Raw genomic sequence first — 21,605 nt, 5'->3', positions numbered from 1 at the left:
TCAGTTTTATTGAGGCCCGTGTTGATACCGATGAATGTGTTATGGGATCCCCCACGTCCTTTCCCGTAAGCATCTCAGCACGCAGCGGCAGCATAAGGTGCGCTGTGTTTCTGTTTAAGCAGTGAACTACAGAAGCACGTTTCTTAGAGCCTGGATGATGTTCATGGAGCGCTGTGATCTTCCTTTCCTCTTCCCTGCCCACGGTCATGCTCCTGGACACCGATTGCTCAGTCTGCTCCAAGATGTCTGGGTTTCCTGGTCAGCTTTTCTCAGACGGCAGCACCGAGCCTCATGCTGCACCCCTGAGTGGACTTGGGGTGCGCTGCCCTGTCCCTGGGCGTCCAGGAGTGTCGGTCGCTGGATGCAATGCTGCCCAGGTGTTTTGTGGGTACTTTGCCCTTGGCGGGGGGTGGATAATGGTTCTCAAGCTTGGCTGCCCTCTGGAGTTGGTGGAGAGCCCTATAAAACACTAGCCAGGCCACACCCCAGGAGTCTGATGGCATGTGTCTTGGGTGTGGCCTGGCCAGGGAGGTTTTAAGCTTCCCAGGTGATGCTAATGTGCAGCTGAGCTGTGGGGGCCACGGCTGAGGAGCCCCTTCTGCATCCCAGACACTTAGGTCAGTTTATTGGTTTCCTCTGCGACACGGCTCTTCGCTCTGTGGGGGAAGAGTCAGCTATGCAGACAGACCTCTGGGCATGGTGATGACCCATAGCCGTGTGACTGAACCCAACCCTGAGCCCCGGTGCAGGCCTGCGCCCTCAGTGCCCAGCTCCATGCAGACAGCTGCCGTCAGAGCTGAGACGTGGGGCTGCTCTGGCTGCGGCTCATCCCAGGCCCGTCCACCAGCCTCCCTCCCAGGCCCATCCACCAGCCTCCCTCCCAGGCCCATCCACCAGCCTCCCTCCCAGGCCCATCCACCAGCCTCCCTCCCAGGCCCGTCCACCAGCCTCCCTCCCAGGCCCATCCACCAGCCTCCCTCCCAGGCCCGTCCACCAGCCTCCCTCCCAGGCCCGTCCACCAGCCTCCCTCCCAGGCCCGTCCACCAGCCTCCCTCCCAGGCCCGTCCACCAGCCTCCCTCCCAGGCCCGTCCACCAGCCTCCCTCCCAGGCCCATCCACCAGCCTCCCTCCCAGGCCCGTCCACCAGCCTCCCTCCCAGGCCCATCCATCAGCCTCCCTCCCCACACCCCGTCCACCAGCCTCCCTCTCAGGCCCGTCCACCAGCCTCCCTCCCAGGCCCGTCCACCAGCCTCCCTCCCAGGCCCATCCACCAGCCTCCCTCCCAGGCCCGTCCACCAGCCTCCCTCCCAGGCCCGTCCACCAGCCTCCCTCCCAGGCCCATCCACCAGCCTCCCTCTCAGGCCCGTCCACCAGCCTCCCTCTCAGGCCCGTCCACCAGCCTCCCTCCCAGACCCATCCACCAGCCTCCCTCCCAGGCCTATCCACCAGCCTCCCTCCCCACACCCCGTCCACCAGCCTCCCTCTCCACACCCCGTCCACCAGCCTCCCTCCCAGGCCCATCCACCAGCCTCCCTCCCAGGCCCGTCCACCAGCCTCCCTCCCAGGCCCGTCCACCAGCCTCCCTCCCAGGCCCATCCACCAGCCTCCCTCTCAGGCCCGTCCACCAGCCTCCCTCTCAGGCCCGTCCACCAGCCTCCCTCCCAGACCCATCCACCAGCCTCCCTCCCAGGCCTATCCACCAGCCTCCCTCCCCACACCCCGTCCACCAGCCTCCCTCTCCACACCCCGTCCACCAGCCTCCCTCCCAGGCCCATCCACCAGCCTCCCTCCCAGGCCCGTCCACCAGCCTCCCTCTCAGGCCCGTCCACCAGCCTCCCTCCCAGACCCATCCACTAGCCTCCCTCCCAGGCCCTTCCACCAGCCTCCCTCCCAGGCCCTTCCACCAGCCTCCCTCCCCACACCCCGTCCACCAGCCTCCCTCTCCACACCCCGTCCACCAGCCTCCCTCCCAGGCCCATCCACCAGCCTCCCTGCCAGGCCCGTCCACCAGCCTCCCTCCCAGGCCCGTCCACCAGCCTCCCTCCCAGGCCCGTCCACCAGCCTCCCTCCCAGGCCCGTCCACCAGCCTCCCTCCCAGGCCCGTCCACCAGCCTCCCTCCCAGGCCCGTCCACCAGCCTCCCTCCCAGGCCTGTCCACCAGCCTCCCTCCCAGGCCCGTCCACCAGCCTCCCTCCCCACACCCCGTCCACCAGCCTCCCTCCCAGGCCCGTCCACCAGCCTCCCTCCCAGGCCCGTCCACCAGCCTCCCTCCCCACACCCCGTCCACCAGCCTCCCTTCCGCGTACCTGTCACCAGCCTCCCTTCCCATGCTGCTTTGGATGTCAGATAGATCTGGCTCAAACCCCAAACCCACCATTCACTGGCATGTGACTTCCGTTGCCTTAGTTACAGTGGTGATGCTGGGAAGGATAACAATGCCTACTCCCTAGACTTGTGAGGACTCCCCAGGATCCGCTATGCAAAGCGCATGGTCCCTAAGGCATAGCAGGCACCTAACCAGCGAATGGCAGTGGTGTTGTTCTAAAAACTTTATTTTTTAAATGTTTTTATTGATCTGAGAGAGGAAGGGAGAGGGAGAGAAAGATAGGAACATCAGTGATGAGGGAGAATCATTGATGAGCTGCCTCCTGCACGCCCCCCACTGGGGATTGAGCCCACAACGAGGGCATGTACCCTGACCTGGAATCGAACTGTGACCTCCTGGTTCATAGGTCAATGCTCAGCCACTGAGCCACGCAGGCCGGGCCTAAAAACTTCATATTGCCACGAGAGTTCCTGCTTCTCTCCTTACCTACCGGTACCCGTTCTTATTTCACGTTGTACGTGTTCCCCTGCGTCCCCACCCTGCAGTCCAGGCTCACCGAGCCTCAGGCCTCCATTGCAACCGCTCCTAATGCCTCCACCCCGTCTTCTCTCCTTGCCACCCTGCACCCACTGCTCACTGCATCGGGCCCAGGCGCCTCGGCCGTGTTTTCAGTTCCTCTCAGTTTGGCTCCAACCTTCTCACTGCTTTCCCTCCCCGCCCACTCCCCGTGCTCCCCTCTGCTCTGTGAGCGGGTCTCCCCGTGTCCGCTGACCACGCTCACAGGGCTTATTGAACTCCCGCTGCCGCGCATGGAGTATAGATCGCCAGGGTAAAGGCCTGGCTCCAAGGCAGCCTGCTTCCCAGTCTTCTCCATGGGATCCCCGTTATCCTCGTTCACGGTCACGTTTCCAGAACCCCGATCTCGGTGCCCATCCTGGGCCAGGCAGCCGTGCCAGTGCGTGGCTGTGGCCGTGGAGCGCACGCTGCCTTCGATGGAGCAGCGGCCCGCGCAGCCCCAGGAGAGCGCACGCCAGCGATTGCAGGAGCTCCCTCCATTTTCCGGTGGAGATAGGGATTTTTTTTTGCTGAAATCTCCTCATTTTTAAATGCCGAAAAGTTAATTTAAAATCTTTAAAAACGATTTTAATGCAAACAAAATGGATCGCGAGGTCTGGGTCCAGCCCCAGGGCAATCGTCCTGTCCTCTCTGCTATACAGTTGACACACCATCTAGGTTAGGACTTAATCACGTGTTCTCTAATTGTCTGACATGGTTTATTTATTTATTTACTTACTTACTATTTTTTAATTTTATTCTTTTCTTTATTGATTAAGGTATTACATATGTGTCCTTATCCCCCCATTGCCTCCCCACCCCCCTCACTCATGCCTTCATCCCTTTGTTGTCTGCGTCCATTGGTTAGGCTTATATGCATGCTTACAAGTCCTTTGGTTGATCTCTCCCCTTTTCCCCCACCCTCCCCTTCCTTCCCTCTGAGGTTTGACAGTCTGATCGATGCTTCTCTGTCTTTGGATCTGTTTTTGTTCATCAGTTTATGTTGTTCATTATATTCCATAAGTGAGTGAGATTATGTGATATTTATCTTTCTCTGACTGGCTTATTTTGCTCAGCATAATGCTCTCCACTTCCGTCTAAATGGTAAGAATTCCTTCTTTTTTTACCGCAGCGTAGCATTCCATTGTGCTTGACATGTTTTATTGCTGATTTCCCAGCCACGGTGCCCACTTCAGGAACCCTGTCTGACTCTTTCTGAGCATCCCTTGCTGAATCTAACATGGTATTAGCAATGAATGACCACCACTGAGTTGATTCATTCATCAAATAAATATTTAATGAGCTTACTGTGGTGTGTAATGCACAGGACTTCAACATGCCTGTTTTCTGGTTTCTCTCATGGTGTTGTGAAATCTTTAGTGGAAATTTCCAGTGTTCTTGTCTGACTCCCATCTTCATCACCGATTCTGTATCCCGGCCAGTTGGTTAGACACCTTATGACCCAAAGCCAGATTTTTCTATGGAAAGAGGAACTGTTACTTCTACATTTTATTAATGATACTTGTCATATGATGAGATATTTTTTAAAATCTTTAGATAATCTGTAGATAATCACAGTACTTGGCACATATTAAGAGAAGCAGGGGCTCTGTGGAGGTGGGCAAAAGTGGGGGAAAATGGAGGACATCTGTAACAGTGTCAACAATAAAAGAAAGAAATACATTCACATTGTTATATGAAAAAAAGAATGCAACAAATGGCAGTCTTATTTACTCTGCGCAGCCAGGAGACGTGCCTTCTGCAGTCATGTCTGAATTCTGTTTTGACATCCAGATTATTCTACCCTGTGACATAAAACGCATGCAATTATGTGTCCAGAGCAATTCCTAGCTTGTAGTGCATACTCAAAAGGTGTTTCCTAGGTTTTCCATGGAGTCAAGGATGGAAACTCACTGCTCTTGCCTTAGACACCGCATACTTCTCACATTATAACTTCCTGTCTAATTGGCATGATGTCACCTCAGCAGCCAGCAAAGATATCCCGCCCTCCAGTCAGCACTGGGCATGAGTAATCCTGCTTGGCTCGCAGCCGCTTGGGCTGAAAGGGGGAACATATTTGACGAACACATGGCACCATCGTAACTGCCCAATCAGCTTCGTTCTTTTCGACCAGTGTGCCACCAGGAGAAGCAGGGGCTGTGTGGAGGTGGGCAAAGGTGGGGGGCGCGGGGGACCCCTGTAACAGTGTCAACAATAGAAGGAGCCAATACATTCCCGTGGTTCTGCGAACCAAGAATGCAACCAGCGGCAGTGTTGTTTGCGTGAGCTCTGTCCAGCCTTCAGCCTGGAGCGTGGGAAGCCGCAGGAACTGGACGTGTCGATGGCCCCGTGTTCCCTCCGGTCCCAGGTCTGGGGATCTGTGTTCATGGTGACACGATGCACGCCGGGACACTGTGCAAGGCCAACCCTCTCTCTCTGTGGTTTGCTGTAGGTACGCAGCGTGCCAATGCCCGGGCACCAGCCCCTTACAAGCGAGACTTTGAAGCCAAGCTGAGGAACTTTTACAGGAAGTTGGAGACGAAAGGATACGGACAAGGCCCAGGGAAATTAAAGTAAGTCAGAGCGAAACCAGCACAGGGCCTGCGGATGGTGAGAGGATGGGGTGCAACTGGCTGTGATTTGGGCCGGACACCCACCTTGGTTTTCGTCGGCGTAATTATGGTGGGGTCTGTGCATGGCAGCACCATGCAAACGCAGTTCTGGCTCTGAGCACGATGAAGCTGAGGTTCTGAAGGAAACGGTAAAGAAACGCCCACATTCCACGCAAAAACGTGAAGGAAAAGTACAAGCTGCCCCGCCATTGAGCATCGACCTCTGAGCCAGGAGGTCAGGGTTCAATTCCCGGTCAGGGCACCGGCCTGGGGTGCGGGCTCGATCCCCAGTAGGGGGTGTGCAGGAGGCAGCTCATCAATGATTCTCTCTCCTCATGGATGTTTCTGTCTGTCTTTCCCATCCTTTCTGGCATCCGTAAAGCTATATTTAAAAAATAAAAAGACAAGCTGCTTTACGTATTCTCCTGAAAAGGACCTCTGCTGGCTGAGCGTGGGCTCACTGGCTCTGAGGCTGTCGCCAGGTCCTGCATCGCTCAGCACCGTCTCCTGAGCCGAGCCGAGGGCGGCCACCGTGCTCAGCCCTGTCGCGCTGTGAACTGAACTTCGCTTGTCCGCGGCACGCCTCGGGAACGTTCTTTCCGCCTGTCTTCCTTCACCTCCATTTTAACGGGGGGATGGAAGCGGCGCACGATGTGTGGGCAGAATGATGCTCATTGTCTCCGTGCCCCTGCTCCCCTCATCCCCCCATCCCCCCATGCCCCCATCCCCCTCCACCCTGTGCCAGGGCCTCACCAAGGTCACGTGCCCCCCGAGAGAGGACACGGGAGGAAGGGTCGCTACTGCAGTCCTACTACGTTCCGGGTGCCCACGAGAGGGCCCAGGGGGCAGCCCACCGCCCAAGGCTCGCCACCCCCCCCCCCCGGAGGGCTCACTTGGTTAAGTTAGCCGGCCCACTTCCCTCACCTCAGCAAACACCAGGCGTCCAGCACCAGGCCTCAGAGCCTTCCCTCCTGACGTTTCTCTGACGAAGCTCTTGATCGAGCTTTCAGCCCTTGGCCTCCCTATTGCCCCCCTTTCCATGGCTGTTGTCACTAAAGGCAAATTGGCATGTGCTCAGGGGTGACGTTAACGGTCCTTAGGACAAGTGGATTCATCGGCCACACGTATCAGCCATCTGTATGTGTCACTTAGGGAACCTCGAGAGTCTCCTAACTTAACAATTAGGTCAAGCACAGTGGTAAGCCCCTCTGCCTTGGAGGACATGGAGGATTTTTTTCCTCTTGTTCTCACGGTCAACTCTCTCCAGGCGTCCTCAAACTACGGCCTGCGGGCCACATGTGGCCCCCCGAGGACATTGATCTGGCCCGCCGGGTGCCGCTGCCTGTCCTGCTTAGCAGCCGACTCGTCCCGGGCCCGCAGTGCGCATAGGAATTTGTTCATAGTTTTTTTTTAAACTATAGTCCGGCCCTCCAACGATCTGAGGGGCAGTGACCTGGCCCCCTGTTTAAAAGTCTGAGGACCCCTGCGTAGGCCCTTAGAACCTCAGTTGCTGGTCTGGGCCAGTCGGGCTCCAACCATGACCTCCTAGGGCTGTCCTTCCTCTGCTCAACACAGTATGGTGCCTGTGATGCTGCCCGTTGGCCTGGAGAGATGGACTCGACCCTCAGAGGGCCTCGCGGTGTCCGCAGGTGATGGGGGGCTGCCCCCGTTATCAGCGCTTCTCTGACGCAGCCGTTGCTAATGCTGCTGAGCGTTCAAGACAGACGTGGCCTTGGTGGCAGAGAGCGATGGTATGAAGTCACTCCTTTTGGCCTCGTTAGTTATGGTAAATGGAAATGAAATGGCAAGTGCCCAGTCCTAGAAAGATAAGGGTTAGGCAATAACCTTTTTTTTTTTTTTTTTTTTTCAAATTGTCTCCTCATGGACAGGTTAATCATCCGAAGAGATCACTTACTCGAAGATGCTTTCAATCAGATCATGGGCTACTCCCGAAAAGACCTGCAGAGAAATAAGCTGTACGTCACCTTCGTCGGGGAGGAAGGGTGAGTGGCCCAGTGAAGTGGCCCGGGGAGCGCAGGCTGGGCTGCAGGGCGGGGTCTCCCCACATCCTCGCTGCGGTCGCCTGAAACAGGAAGCCCTTCTGGCAGGAAATGCTGCTCTCATACACTGAAATCTCTTGGCTTTTTTTTTTTTTTTTTTTTTTTAAGGCCTTCTCTGGTTTTTAAATTACTCGGCAGAGAAATTCTTTGGTAAAAACTTGTAACTATGGAGCATTTTTGAGAGTAGCGTTTGGTTTTGTTCTTCTCTCCTTCTCTCTCAAAGGCAAGAGTGGGCTTTGAGGGGTAAAACACACCAAGGAATTGCCTGCAGCATCCGTGCTCTTGTTCCCTGCACTGGGTGCCAAGCAGAACGTGCTTCGCCTGGGAAACAAATTCTGTTTCAGCACCACGCACTGGAATTGGAATTCTGCTCTTCTACCCAGAAGCCTGCGTGGCAGTAACTGTTGGGTCTTGGTTCTTGCTGTTCTCTCCTTTGAGAGGGCAGCACACCTCGCGAGGAGGCCGCCTGCCGTGAACCAAGGTCTCCCACCTTCCGTGACGCTTGCCTGAGTGCGCGCATGGTGATGAAGGTCAGGGAATGAGGAGCGAAGACTCGCGGTCTCTATTGCATCCGGATAGACGTGGCAGCTGTGACATGGCACATGAGAGAAGACAGCTCTCCTGTCTCCCAGGCCCCTTCTGCTTTCCCCGTTCCAGGGCAGAGTTCGAGTTTCAGCACGTCCAATGCAACCCAGGCATCACTGGAGTGAAGTCAACAAAACCCCCCACCATTGCCTGAACTCTGCTTGTCTTCTCCTTGATTGCATTGATTGGAATGATTTCCCTCTCAGTCACGCCCAGGAATAAACTGTGTTAGATTGTGGGATCATAGTAGTAATACCCAACAAATGAAACCGTCCAGTGTATGGTGCATGCCATGGAGGCTCCATGTATAAAACAACTGCATGTGCCAGTGGAACCAGATTATAGCAAAACTGAGATTCACAACCAGGTCTTAGTTCTTCATTCCGTCCTCTTGTCCCAGCGCTGGGATGTAGGCAAAACTCGTGCACGCTGGTCTGTCCGAATGTTTTTCCGACCCATGGATCTTTCCACCACTTCAACTAGTGCCTGCGAACTTCCGCTCTTCGCATGCTCTGTGGTATCGTCTCCCAGCTGAGACTCGATGAAAGTGAAACCTTACATGGGAAAAGAGCACAATGTGTCCAAGTTGCACAGAAGCTGCCTGAGACCTGAGCCCTTCATCCCTGACGTGCCCCAATGGATTTCTCGCGTATGTTCATTGGCTTAAAGATGCAGGTGCACGGCTGAAAATGAAGACAAATGTTTGTAGCCTAATCACAGGTATGCTTGGGATGCCAGGTATTTGCTGACAGAGTCAGCCTGGTCTGAATGAGAATACTTCTCCTCCCCCAGAGCACCAGCTGCCTTCCTTCATTGTTGGGACCTCAGAGATGCAGGGAAGAGTCTTTGGGAGCCCTGGAACTTAAGTCTGAATGGAACAGGTGCTTGTGATGTTTGATCATCCTCATATAGTCTCCCTGGGATCCGGACTGATGACATCTGTTCCTGGGAGGAGGCCCAGGCTGAGTGGGGCTTGATAACTCTGTATTTGATTGCCACAAATGTCCCAATGCTTCCTGCTTCTATCACCTGTCTTCACCTGGAGCCCCAGAGGGAAAATAAGAGGATATATAAGGTATGAATTTCAGTCATCAGAAAACAATCCCTTATCTTTGTGATTGCCACAGTGGCACAAACAACAGTGAATGATAGGACATCGTCCCGTGTGGGGACAGGAAATGTGGAAGGATATATGGGAAGTAGCGACTTCCAAAGAGGCAACAATATACCATTTGAATGGTCAAAGATGCAAAAGACCCGTAATCAGAAAATTAGAAGACACTGAAGAAAGGTAATGAAGAAGATACAAATAAGTGGAAGCATAGACCATGTTCATGGATAGGAATAATTAACATAATTAAATGGCCATACTACCCAAAGCAATCTATAGATTCAATGCAATTCCTATGAAGATACCAATGGTGTATTTCATGGAACTAGAATATTCCAAAAATTAATATGGAACCACAAAAGACCTGAATAGCCATAGCAATCTTCAGAAAGAACAAAATTGGTGCCCTAGCTGGTTTGGCTCAGTGGATAGAGCATCAGCCTGAGGACTGAAGGGTCCCAGGTTCAATTCCAGTCAAGGGCACATGCCCGGGTTGCAGGCTCGATCCCCAGTGTGGGGCATGCAGGAGGCAGCTGATCAATGATTCTCTTTCATCATTGATGTTTCTATCTTTCTCTACTTCTCCTTTCCTCTCTGAAATCAATAAAAACAATGTTAAAAAAAAGAACAAAGTTGGAGGTAATCATGCTATGATATCAAACTCTACTACAAGGCCATAGTAATCAAAATAGCCTGGTACTGGCATAAACATAGACATATAGATCAATAGAACAGAATAGAGAGCCCAGAAGTAAACGCACGCCTTTATGGTCAATTAATTATTAACAAAGGAGGCAAAAACATACAATGAGGTATAGTCTGTTTTATAAATGGTGTTGGGAAAATTGGGTAGATATGTGCAAAACAATGAAACTAGACCATCTTCTTACACCATATACAAGAATAAACTCAAAATGGATTAAGACTTAAATGTAAGACTTGAAACCATAAAAATCATAGAAGAACACATAAACAGTAATATCATTGGACATTTCTCTTAGCAATATTTTTTTTGATATATCTCCTGCAACAAGAGAAACAAAAGGAAGAATAAACAAGTGTGACTACATCACACTAAAAATCTTTTGTACAGTGAAGGAAACTATCAACAAAATAAAAAGACAACCCAACTGAATGAGAGAACGTATTCACCAATGATACATCTGATAAGGGATTAATATTCAAAATTTATAAAGAACTTATGTAACTGAAGACCCCCAAAAGCAAGCAATCCTATTAAAAAATGGGCAAAGGACCTGAATAGAGACTTCTCCAAAGAGGACATACAGATGGCCAGTAGACATATGAAAAGATGCTCAACATCAACATCACTAATCATCAGAGAAATGCAAATTAAAACCACAATGAGATGTCACTTCACACCTGTCAGGATGGTTATCATCAATAAATCAACAAACAACAAGTGCTGGCGAGGATGTGGAGAAAAGGGAACCCTAGTGCACTGTTGCTGGGAATGCAGACTGGTGCAGCCACTGTGAAAGACAACATGGAGGATCCTCAAAAAAATAAAAAATGGAACTGCCTTATAACCCAGTGATTCCACTTCGGGGAATATATCTCAAGAAACCTGAAACACTGAATTGAAAGAATATATGCACCCCTATGGTCATTGCAGCATTATTTACAATAGCCAAGATCTGGAAGCAGCCCAAGTGCCCATCAGTAGATGAATGGATTAAAAAGCTGTGGTACATTTACACATGGAATACTACTCGGCCATAAAAAAGGAGAAAATCTTACCTTTTGTGACAGCATGGATGGACCTGTAGAATATTACACTAAATGAAATAGCCATTCAAATAACATTCGGAGAAAGACAAATACCATATGATTTCCTTTATATGTGGGATCTAATGAACAAATTAAACTAACAAAATAGAAAGAGACTCATAGATACAGAGAACAGACTGGCAGCTGTCAGATGGGAGGGAGGTTGGGGGGCTGAGTGAAAAAGGTAAAGGAATTAAGCAAAAAACAAACAAACACACACACACACACAACACAGCATCTCATAGACACAGACAATACAATGGTGATTACCGGAGGGACAGGGTGGTGGGAGGAGATAGGGGTGGTAAACGGTGCCAGAAGGGGAGTAGACTTTGGGTGGTGAACACACAATACTATATATATATATATGGTGTCCCCCCCAAAATGTGTACACACACCTTGAATAATTATAAAGGCAGTGTTTATTAAAATACATTTCATTTTCAAAATTGAACTATCAACTGTTAAAGTGTGTCTACATTTTTTTGGGACACAGTATTATAGAACTGTACACTTGAAACCTATATAGTTTTATTAACCAAAATAATCTCAATAAATTCAATAAAAACTTTAACAAAAAAAGAAGAATGCATCTGCCTGTACTCCAAAAAGGTGTGAATTTGCAGATTTACAGAGCCTTTTGCTTTGCTTTAAGCCAGTGGTTCCCCACCTTTCCTTGGCCACGCCCCACCTAAGTGTTTCTAAAATCCTGATGTCTCCCCGCCCCCCGCCCCGTGACATATAATTCTTATTATTCAGAAAGTGAGCTCCTATTCACGTGGAAGAAGCCTAAAAGGCCATTAACTTGGTCTAAACAAGCTTCCAAAGAACATGGCATCCATGAAAGAGAAAAATAAAAGAATGAAAGGACAGGTGAAGTACTGAGGGAGACATCACTTAGAAATTGTTTAAAAAAATAATAATGTGAAATGACATGAAAAATAGCCAAGTTTCAAAACATATAATAGTGAACTAAAATGCATAAGTATGTCACAATATATATTTATATACTGTATCTGAGGCCCCTAGAACCATAAGAAAATCACTGTTAATAACTCATTTTCGAATTGCCCCCCTTAAAAATCAAATTATCCCCCTGTGGGGCATGTGCCCCATGTTGGGAACCACTGCTTTAAGCTGTTTCTTTGCACGGACCCGGAACATGGTCTATAGATTGTTCCTGAAATGAAAAGCTGAGGCAAGAAAAATGACGGGGAAATTTATAGTCAGAAATGTACAGGTTAACTACAAATCCTGAGTGAGGTAGAACTAATCTGCGAATATTGGCGATGCCTAGATTCAACTTAAAAATACAAAAATGATAACATCAAGAGGCTACTCATGCTTCTCACTAAACGGATGCTTCACGTTTGACTTGGCGTTTTGCCCACAGTAAACAGTTTCTAGGCAAATTGCTGAGATTCCCTTTGGTCAGAGCTGGAGGCCTGTTCCCATCACTGCCGTTCCCGCCCCACGTGAGCTGGTTGTCTGCGCTGCACCGTGGGGAGCTGTGCGTGTCAGCAGCGGTGGCTGGGCTGGAAACGGAGTCATCTTGAGCGAATGTGGGGGAGATTGTAGGCCGTGGTTGCTTCCTTCCGGGGGGCTTCTGGCTGCCTTTAGGGAGGGGTTCAGTGGGGCACCGGGTAGTCTCCAGTGTGTCATTGTCTTTGGACCTCTAAGTCCTAGCAACCAAAGCTACGTGGTGGCAGAGGTCGGCTAGGAAGACTGCGGCGTCCTGATCCGGCATCCGGGGCCCTGCACGTCGCAGTGGGCCGAGCAGGAAGGCAGTGGGGGCTCTGTAAAGAGAGGTGTTGGCACTGCGATGGCCCCTCCTCCTTGGTTCCTCCGTGGCCAACTCTGGGAAAGGCGCCTTTCTTTGAGAAAGAATGAGTTCCTTATCGGTAAGGTGCCACCTCTATGACGTCAACCATCTGTCTTGCAAAGCCACACTGAGACCAGGGAGGGGATGTGAGCAAACAGGGTTAGCGTGAGGGTTCAAGGACACACGAGCTCTTCCTGTGGCCTTTCTCCTGAGGCAGCAAGTGAAACCACGGCAGAAGGACACCGTGTATGGAGGCCTAGGCTCGGAGTCACCGGGTACAAGGCGGCTTGTCTCCGTCCTTGCTCACAAAATCCCTCCCTCCCACGAGGCCTCCGGGAGTAGCTGCTGCTCTAACCATGTGAGGGCGGATCAGCAGGTGCACAGGCGTGTGCACCTGACCCGGCCTGTATGAAAGCCACACTCTCTGCCTTCCTGAAAACTTGGGGGACACGGTGGTGGGACTTCCCACTGCCATCACCTTCTCTCATTGTAGAGTCTACTTCCCTTGGAACACTTCGCTTTCCGGTAACGTTTAGTTGAACGTAAAGGACAGGAGATTAAATAAATTATTTTTTAACAAATATTGGAGACCACGGACAAGTCGGGCCGTGTCAGCCCCGCAACGTGATGGCGTTTAAAATGCTTTATCGAAAAGTAAAATAAATAAATAAAATGCTTTATCAGCACTTCTCAGGGCTCAAAACTGCACCGCCACCCCGAAGACATCTGTGCTGGTTCCGAAACGCCCCGGCAGGCAGCTGCTGGGTGGCTCCACGCCCGCGGTCCGGAGCTTCTGCATTTCCGTGCCAAGCCTGTCGCTGCGGAACCGACCTAACTGGCAGAACAGGAATGCAGCAAATGATCCCTGGGCCATGAGTCAGAGGAGCTGTTTACATGGAGGAGGTTGCTAAGAAGCCAGGAGCACACGTGCCAGGTGCCTGCTGGGACACGTCCTGTTGGATTAGGTCGGCCTGTCATTTGCAGCTACAACCGGCTCTCAGGTGTGCAGCCCTGCCGTGTGGGATTGCCATCCAATCAAACTGTAAAAGCTGTGCTGGCCCTGGATGGACGCCTCCTGGGCTCCTGGAGGTCAAAGCAGCAGAGAGAAGTCTGACCCCCGCAGGACGATATATTTTCCTCCCGGAGAACTGGCAGCTGTGTTCTCTCTTCGGAGGGAAACGTTTTTCTTTTTCGGCTTAACTTTTCAGGGGACATTTTATGTGATGGTCAGCCAGATCCAGCTGTTGTCCTCACGAAGGAGCCCTTCAATGAGGTTCCTCTTTGTTATCCTAACACTGGACCGTGGTAGATGCTATGGCACCTGGAAAGGACTAGACCAGCGCCAAGCTTTCTAAGGCTCATTCACTCGAGTGACTTATGACCGTATTTGTGAATGGAGTTAGGGATGGGCATGGCCTGTTAATGTCACTGAGTCAACATACCACCTGAAGGCAACCCTGTGCAAAGTTCCTCACCCTGCCAGGTGCCAGCTCACAAGGTGAATGAGGTTGATTTCTTTAGAGAGCTCCACGCGTTGGTTCAACAACATATACGGAGCCCCTACGGGATACAAAAGGAGAACGGCGCAGTCCCTGCCCTCGGTAACATGGGCGTGCGCCTAGAGGAGGCAGACGCACAAGCCGCTCATTATCATCCGCGGTGAGTGCGGTGTTACTAAACACGGAGAGCCCAGCCTCAAAAAACCTGCTATTTCCAGCTGAAGCCACAGCTGCATTTTAAGCAGCGAAAAGGCCATTTTACTTCTACCAGTTGTCTCTTTGTACGGACAGTGGCTGATAAAGTATGTGTTTTAGCTGCCCGTGACCCTTAGGATCGGTGCGGGGATTGCGTCCGAGAGCCCCCGCGAAGCTCGGACCACTCACTCGGGGCCTCACACTTAGTTATGGCCGCGCCTGGAGGTTGCGTACACCCTAGAGCAGGGGTGGGCAAACTTTTTGACTCGAGGGCCACAATGGGTTCTTAAACTGGACCGGAGGGCCGGAACAAAAGCATGGATGGAGTGTTTGGGTGAACTAATATAAATTCAAAGTAAAGGAGCGGAGGGGAGAGCAAGAGAACCCTCCGCTCTTTCAGCTCCGCGGGCCGGATAGAACAGCCGAACGGGCCGGATCCGGCCTGCGGGCCGTAGTTTGCCCACGGCTGCAGAGTGTGGTAATCATTTCCCACTTCCCAGAAGGACCCTTCACTAAAGAAGGGGATCTGTAGTAAGCCGGGTGTGTTAATAAAATAGCATGTTCCTCCCATCTTCTGCTGTAACAGCGGTTGGCAAACTTGTACTGAGAAGGGCTAGATAGTAAATGTTTTAGTCTTCGCAGGCCCTGCAATCTCCATCCCACACATGCAACTCTGCCGTCTTAGCAGAAAAGCAGCCACAGACAAACAGGCCACACATACATGGGCATAGCTGTGTGCCAATAAAACTTTATTTACAAAGCTGGGAGATGGGCCAGATTTGGCCCCCAGGCCATAGTTGACCAACCCTGGTCTAAAAGCGACTTTTTTGTTGTTCGCTGGACATTTACAATGTCCTGAGGGTAGGCTGTGAGGAGTGATGGGTGATCAGGGGGGTTAGGAAGCCAGTGTCAAAGCCTGGACCCTCCACTGCGCTTTCATTTGATGCCTGGCAGGGATTTCCTCCAGTCCCAGTCATCTCAGTGAAATGAGGAGATGGACAGAATGATGCCTGAGATGCCAGGGACCACAGCGTTTTCTGTTTCTGGAAAGACACAGGACCTGATGAAGTTCCCCACCGGCAGGAAATGTAGGGAGAAGTTTTGCCTCCACCGGGATCGGGGTAGCCCGGAATCATGGACTCAATCTCAGAAAGTGAAATTCAGTAGGAAAACGCAGGGCGCCCAGCACTTGGGGTTTGAGCAGATTTGGTGCCATACAGACAGGACGGGAGAGCCCGGGGCTGCAGCTGCCCGGGAGAAAGGTATGAGCCATGACTAAGCTCGCGGTGAGTCAGCAAGGCGGCTGCCTCGGGCCGGGTGCTTCTCAGCTGCATTCACGGGGGAGAGTGTGCAGGAAAGGAGGGCAAAGCCCTGGCTGAGCCCCAAGCGGAGGGGACCGCACCTCCAGTCTCAGACCCCGCCTTGTAGGTCAGACGTGGGCCTGGAGCGGATCCCAGCAGAGCGACTTCCCAGCCCCTCCTTGAGGGGGTGGGAGAAGAGGCCTGTGGGTGAGTGGGAGGGAGCAACGGGAGAGAGACGGGGGTATGAAGACTACCACACGTAAGAGTTCTTAGAAAATGACTTTTCCAAACAAAGCGTCTACCATCAGCATCCAGATGAGCTCCCGGAGCATAACAGGCCTCAGATGTTCGTCGGGAGAAAGCCTCTAAGCATGTGAAGAACATTCAAGTGGAAGAAGTATTCTGCTTGTTCCTGGTGGTGTCAGAGATCCAATTAGGACAGAGGGAGGAAGCCCCGGGGGCTGCCCAGCTCAGCACCTGGGAGGTGTGGTCTGCGCCCTGCACCAGGGAGGGCCCTGCACTCTGAGCAGAACCCCGCCCTCCCCCCCCCCCCCCCCCCGCCCGCCAGCTGGTGGCCACCTCCCATTGCATCCACCGGGGCCAGTGGAGAGGACTATGGACTCGATCTCCCCCGAGGGCGGGTTCAGTATGTCACCTTCAGGCCTGAGAGGCCGCTATGCTTGCATTTCCTGCACACATAGGCTTCCTGGCCGCCCACACTGTCGCCCACAGTGCAGCGTGCACCGGGGCTGTGTGAGATGGCTTTAGCTGTTCCACAGACTGACATTTTTATTCTAATATCTATGTATTTCTTTTGTCGTGTATCAGAAAAAATAAAGCTAGCACGTCATAATTTCAGAGACATTATCTAAGACAATGTACACTGAAAAAGCCAGTGAGTTGAAAGTTGCTATCATGAGAAATATGAAGGAAACAGCATACGCCTGTATTCAGATAGGGCCAACATTGAGAAAGCAGTCTGTGGCTAACTGAAGTCTGTTCTAAGTAAGTTCTCTGAAACTCTCAACTCTGAATCAAAGTCATGTTACGTTTCTTACTGGTCTCCCAGCTCCATGTGCCACCTATAGCAGGATTCTTTTCTCTATCACACAATTCCATCACCGGACAGGACTCAGATGACTTCCTTTAAAAAAAACGCAGTAGGTCCCATGGAGGAAATTCCCTAAGAGGCAAAAAGCAGAGTGAGCCAGTGAAGTCTTATAAAAATCCCGCCACCCCAGCTTACCCGCTGCTTCCAGTCCCCTCCCCGTCCCTTCCTGTCTCTGAGCCCGGGCGTAAGCATATATCACAGGGTAGGCATCCTTTGTATTCTTTTGCTCTAAGTTTAACGTATCCAATTGCTTGTTGCAAACGCCTCTGGACTGCATGTCTTGCTCTCAGCATTGTTGGCCACTTGTCATTCCTCAAACCTAACATAGTCATTTTTCCTGCCTCGCTTGGACCTCGGTGTCCTTGTGACTGAAGTGGGATTTACATGGTAGGTCAGGTGCTCGAGGTTCAGCCTCTTCTCCAAATTCTTCCACGAGGAAGCGTTTGGTACCCTCATTTTTCTTGTCTATAATTTTCCTTGGTGTTTTGTAATGTAAAGTTTTCACTGGAACTCTGTCATTCCATTTTCTTTTGCCTCTGATCTTCCTAGGGGGTCTTTCATCTGTAATAGCTTCTCCTCCAGTGCACTCAAGTCTGCTTCTCCCCCAGTTAAAAGTGTTTAGAAGTCCCTGAGGAAGGACTCCGTATCCCTGGATGTAGGCAGCTCATGTCTCTGGTTTTGCCCTGTTTCAAGAGAGCATTCCCACTGTTGTCCCTTTTCCTTATAACCTGGCCCCGGACACTGAAAATATTTACCTCTTCGTATCTGTTTACACCATCAAAGTGCATATGGCCTGCTGCATCCCTTATCTGATGTGTGGCTTTCATCCTGGATATGCTCCATATAAAAGGTGCATTTCGCTATTCTGGGCCAAGACATGGATGCGATCAGGAAATTAGGATGGTCCCATTGGTTTTGGACAGTCCTGGAACGTGGGCAGTTAGACTTGCGATGAGTGTTCTGTGGAAAGCTGAGCTCTGTAGAAAAGGCGTCTAATATGTAGGAAAAATATATAACGGGTTGTTCTTTTTGTGGGTTTCTTTAAAGGCTGGATTACAGTGGACCTTCCAGAGAGTTCTTCTTCCTGGTGTCCAGAGAACTCTTTAACCCATATTACGGCTTATTTGAATATTCGGCCAATGACACATACACAGTGCAAATAAGTCCCATGTCTGCTTTTGTGGACAATCACCATGAATGGTAAGTAAACGTTTTCCTCTACACTTTTCTTCTGCTGATTTCCGTGATATCCTCGATTTTAATAGGAATCCTCGATTCTAACACCTTTTTCCTCAGAGAAAACCCTATTTTCTTATTGCCCTGGCTGGTGTGGCTCTTATTTATTTTTTGTTCATCCTCACCCGAGGAGATTTCATGCATTGTGTGTGGCTTTTTAGAGAGAGTGGGAGGGAGGAGGAGAGACACAGAGAGAGAAGGGTGGATGTGAGAGAGACACATCAATTGGTTGCCTCCTGCACGCACCCTGACCAGGGCCAGGGGTCGAGCCTGCAAGCGAGGTCTGTGCCCTTGAACGGAATTGGAATCAAACCCGAGACCCTTTAGTTCACAGGCCGACACTCCAACCATGAGAGCCAAACCAGGTTGGGCCCTATTTTCAATTAAACATCTCGTTTGACTCTGATTTTTCTTGTCACTCTCAAGCAGGAATAAACGATGTTCCTTTGGACCAATTTTAAGTGAGCTGGGTAGAATTCAAAAGGTCTCTCCCATCCAATGAAAGGTATAGATGATGTTAGGGTCCCGGCGAGATCCCCAGGCCCCTCTCTGCTCCTTTAGGCATCCCTGAGCTCTGGGGGGCGAGGGGGAGTGGGGCAAAGCCTGCCCCCGAGGTGAGGTGGGTTCTAGAGCGGCGCTTGAGGCAGCGGCCAACACGGGGAGGGAGAGGGGCTGTTGCGACCGAAGGCAGAAGGCAGGCGTGTGGACTCACAGCAGCGGCCGCTCGAACCCGATTAGCCATCTGAAGTCTGTGGCCTTGGGCTTGCCCCTTGTTCTGATTTCTCACACCAGGTCACCAAGGATAAGCGGCACAGGAGTCCCGTCTGGGCATTATTTATTCTGAAAGTCCCAAATGGTGCTCTGACTAAACGCCCGTACGTTTTTAAAAAATTCCCGCACGAATAGACTTTAGTTTTAGAACCCCGTTTACTTGTTTCTGCTCATTTTCACCGATCGTGACAAAGAACAAACACAAAACAACAAAACACCACAAGTAAGACTCATGAAAAGAAATTGAGTCATGGGGTCAGTATTGGTGGGCGGAGGGCATCACTTTCAGGACTTATTTTTCCAATTAACTTCCGTTTGGCTCCAATCTGGAGTCCTCCCAACTGAAGCTGTTGCAGTTATGCCAACACCAGCAGAAAGGAGGAGAACAAAGCCGCCGGACAGCCGTCCCCGGATGGCTGCGAACCCTCCGGTTCCACGGGCAGGAGGGAGCCCGGTGGGTTCACGCTCTTGGAAGGCATCCGACTCCAAGAGCTAGAAGCGGAGTACTTTGGAAAGAGAAGACAAGGGTACAACTCCAGCCAGCAAGCCCAGTCATCACAGACAGATTTCGTAAAGTTTCCCAAGTGATTCAGAATGGACGTGAGCCTGGAGGGTTTAGGGAACAGAGTGTGCCAGGACGAAACTCCCGCAAATGCCCACGTGCATCGCTCTGGGTGGTGACAGTGATCGGGCGTGGGGCTGGAGAGACTGTAGGGAGAGGCTCCGTCTCCCTCTGAGACCGGGGTTTCCTCCAAGGGGATTGCTGCTGGGTTTGCATGAGAGAAATCCTCATCTTCATGCAAAAAGATGAGAAGACAGCGTTTTCTCCGCCACCACCGGCCTCACCCTCGCAGTCACTTGGAAGCGGTTGGGGGAATTTCGCTGATGTGCGCACAGGCAACACCCGGTGGCCACGCGGGTGCAGATGGCAGACGCTATTGGCACGGGGGAAGGTGCAGCAGCGTGTCTGTAAATATGAGCGAGGCACCTTCCTTCAACTCGTAGATGTGACTGTTGGCCTCGGGAAGACACAGCTTAGAGGGCACACACACACGCCCGCGGCCCGGTAGGCAGTTGATCTTGGACAGACGTAGATGGTTAGAGCTGGAAGGTGTTCTCGCAAGCCAGCGAAACGATTTACAGGCATCCTCAAACTATGGCCCGCGGGCCACATGCGGCCCGCCGAGGACATGGATCCGGCCCGCCGGGGGCCGCTGCCTGTCCTGCTTAGCAGCCGACGTGTCCCGGGCCCGCAGTGCGCATAGGAATTTGTTCATAGTTGTTTTTTTTAAACTATAGTCCGGCCCTCCCACGGTCTGAGGGTCAGTGACCTGGCCCCCTGTTTAAAAAGTTTGAGGACCCCTGATTTAGAACCTGGTCCGTGACGTGGGAGTGACCGCATGCTTCTCCTCCACAGGTTCCGGTTCAGCGGTAGGATCCTGGGTCTTGCACTGATACACCAGTACTTGCTGGATGCCTTCTTCACGCGGCCCTTTTACAAGGCTCTCCTCAGAATGTAAGAGTGTTTTTCTTGCTCGTGTCATTAGCGTGTAAGACTGCGGTATTTCCTTTCCTGGAAAGGGTTCCAACCTGTTGTTACTAAACTTAAGAGAGGGCTAGATTTCTGAAACGAATACAGTTAGCACTGCGTTTTTCCTGCTTCGGATCCTTTCCTTCTGTCTCGCCCCCACTGTCTTAGTTTTGCTGAACTTCAAATAATTGATTCTCATTTGTTGCCACACATGTTCCTTAAAAACAATTGTACTTCAGATACAGCACTGGGATGCCTGTGGTGGTAATGCTGATGATTAATAGAATAGCTGTGGGTTAGCCTGGGTGACTCATGTTCCTCTATCTGTTATACGATGCACTTCGTATTTTGCTTTCTGCACACTTTTAACTGCTTGCGCTTAGTCCACATTTCCATTCTTACTGGTTTGGTGTTTGCCCTATTTTTGTGTGTTAGGGCTGGGCAGGCCTATATTTTTCCTGAGATCTCCCTACATGCAAAACGGTCCCTTATGATGGCAGAGGAGAAACGGGCATCCACAGAAGTTTTCTTCATGGTTGTCACAATGAGAGTTGGCAGTTATTGTCAAATGTCAAGCCAGACAGTTTCTGTCCTGTAATCAGTAGGAGCTGACAGGGCTGAACAGGAGACGGCGCCTGTCTGTGGGGGAGTGGCTCACACTTGCAATGGGACAGCAGATGGTTGGTTCTGTGTAGCTCATTCCCTGTAAACGGAAGCCTAGACCTCAAATGAAATAAGGTGTGTCTAGGGGGCTCGTAAGAGGGTCAGTCGGAAGACTTCTGCCGTCTTCCCTTTGGGTATCTGGGCAGATGAAGCCCTGGGCAGCTGGGCACTGGGCACCTTCTCCCGTGGGTCCCCAGCTCCTGTTGAATCTTCCCATTTTATGGTTTCGTCTCTCATCTTCTCATATAGGCTTTCTGTGAGAGCAGTCTATACCAACTGCTGGCACACCCTCCACCCACGGCGCCTGGCTTCTTTCCGCCAGTAACCTAGCGAAGCTTTTAAAGAATACTGTTTCGACCTTATCTTAATGGGCCATCAGCTGCTTTTGGTGCTGTGGACCACCGCAACCCCTGCCCATGTATCTTGAGTCTGACCT

General features: G+C 51.4%; 1 protein-coding gene across 5 annotated transcripts in view; it reads left to right on the top strand.

Annotated features, from left to right (window-relative positions):
• Positions 1-21,605, top strand: part of HECW2 (HECT, C2 and WW domain containing E3 ubiquitin protein ligase 2) — a 286,809-nt gene that overhangs the window by 235,268 nt on the left and 29,936 nt on the right. For 4 of the 5 annotated variants that reach the window (XM_080669552.1, XM_080669551.1, XM_080669553.1 and 1 more), the window contains 4 exons: positions 5,334-5,454; positions 7,383-7,496; positions 18,016-18,168; positions 20,393-20,491. In XM_080669552.1, the coding sequence (XP_080525678.1) occupies positions 5,334-5,454; positions 7,383-7,496; positions 18,016-18,168; positions 20,393-20,491 (487 nt within the window). The remainder of the gene's footprint in view (positions 1-5,333; positions 5,455-7,382; positions 7,497-18,015; positions 18,169-20,392; positions 20,492-21,605) is intronic. The other variant, XM_080669554.1, reaches the window with a different exon arrangement.

Source organism: Plecotus auritus, assembly GCF_963455305.1.
Source record: "Plecotus auritus genome assembly, chromosome: 5".
Taxonomy (NCBI): Eukaryota; Metazoa; Chordata; class Mammalia; order Chiroptera; family Vespertilionidae; genus Plecotus; species Plecotus auritus.
This window is presented reverse-complemented; position numbering and strand designations above follow the sequence as displayed.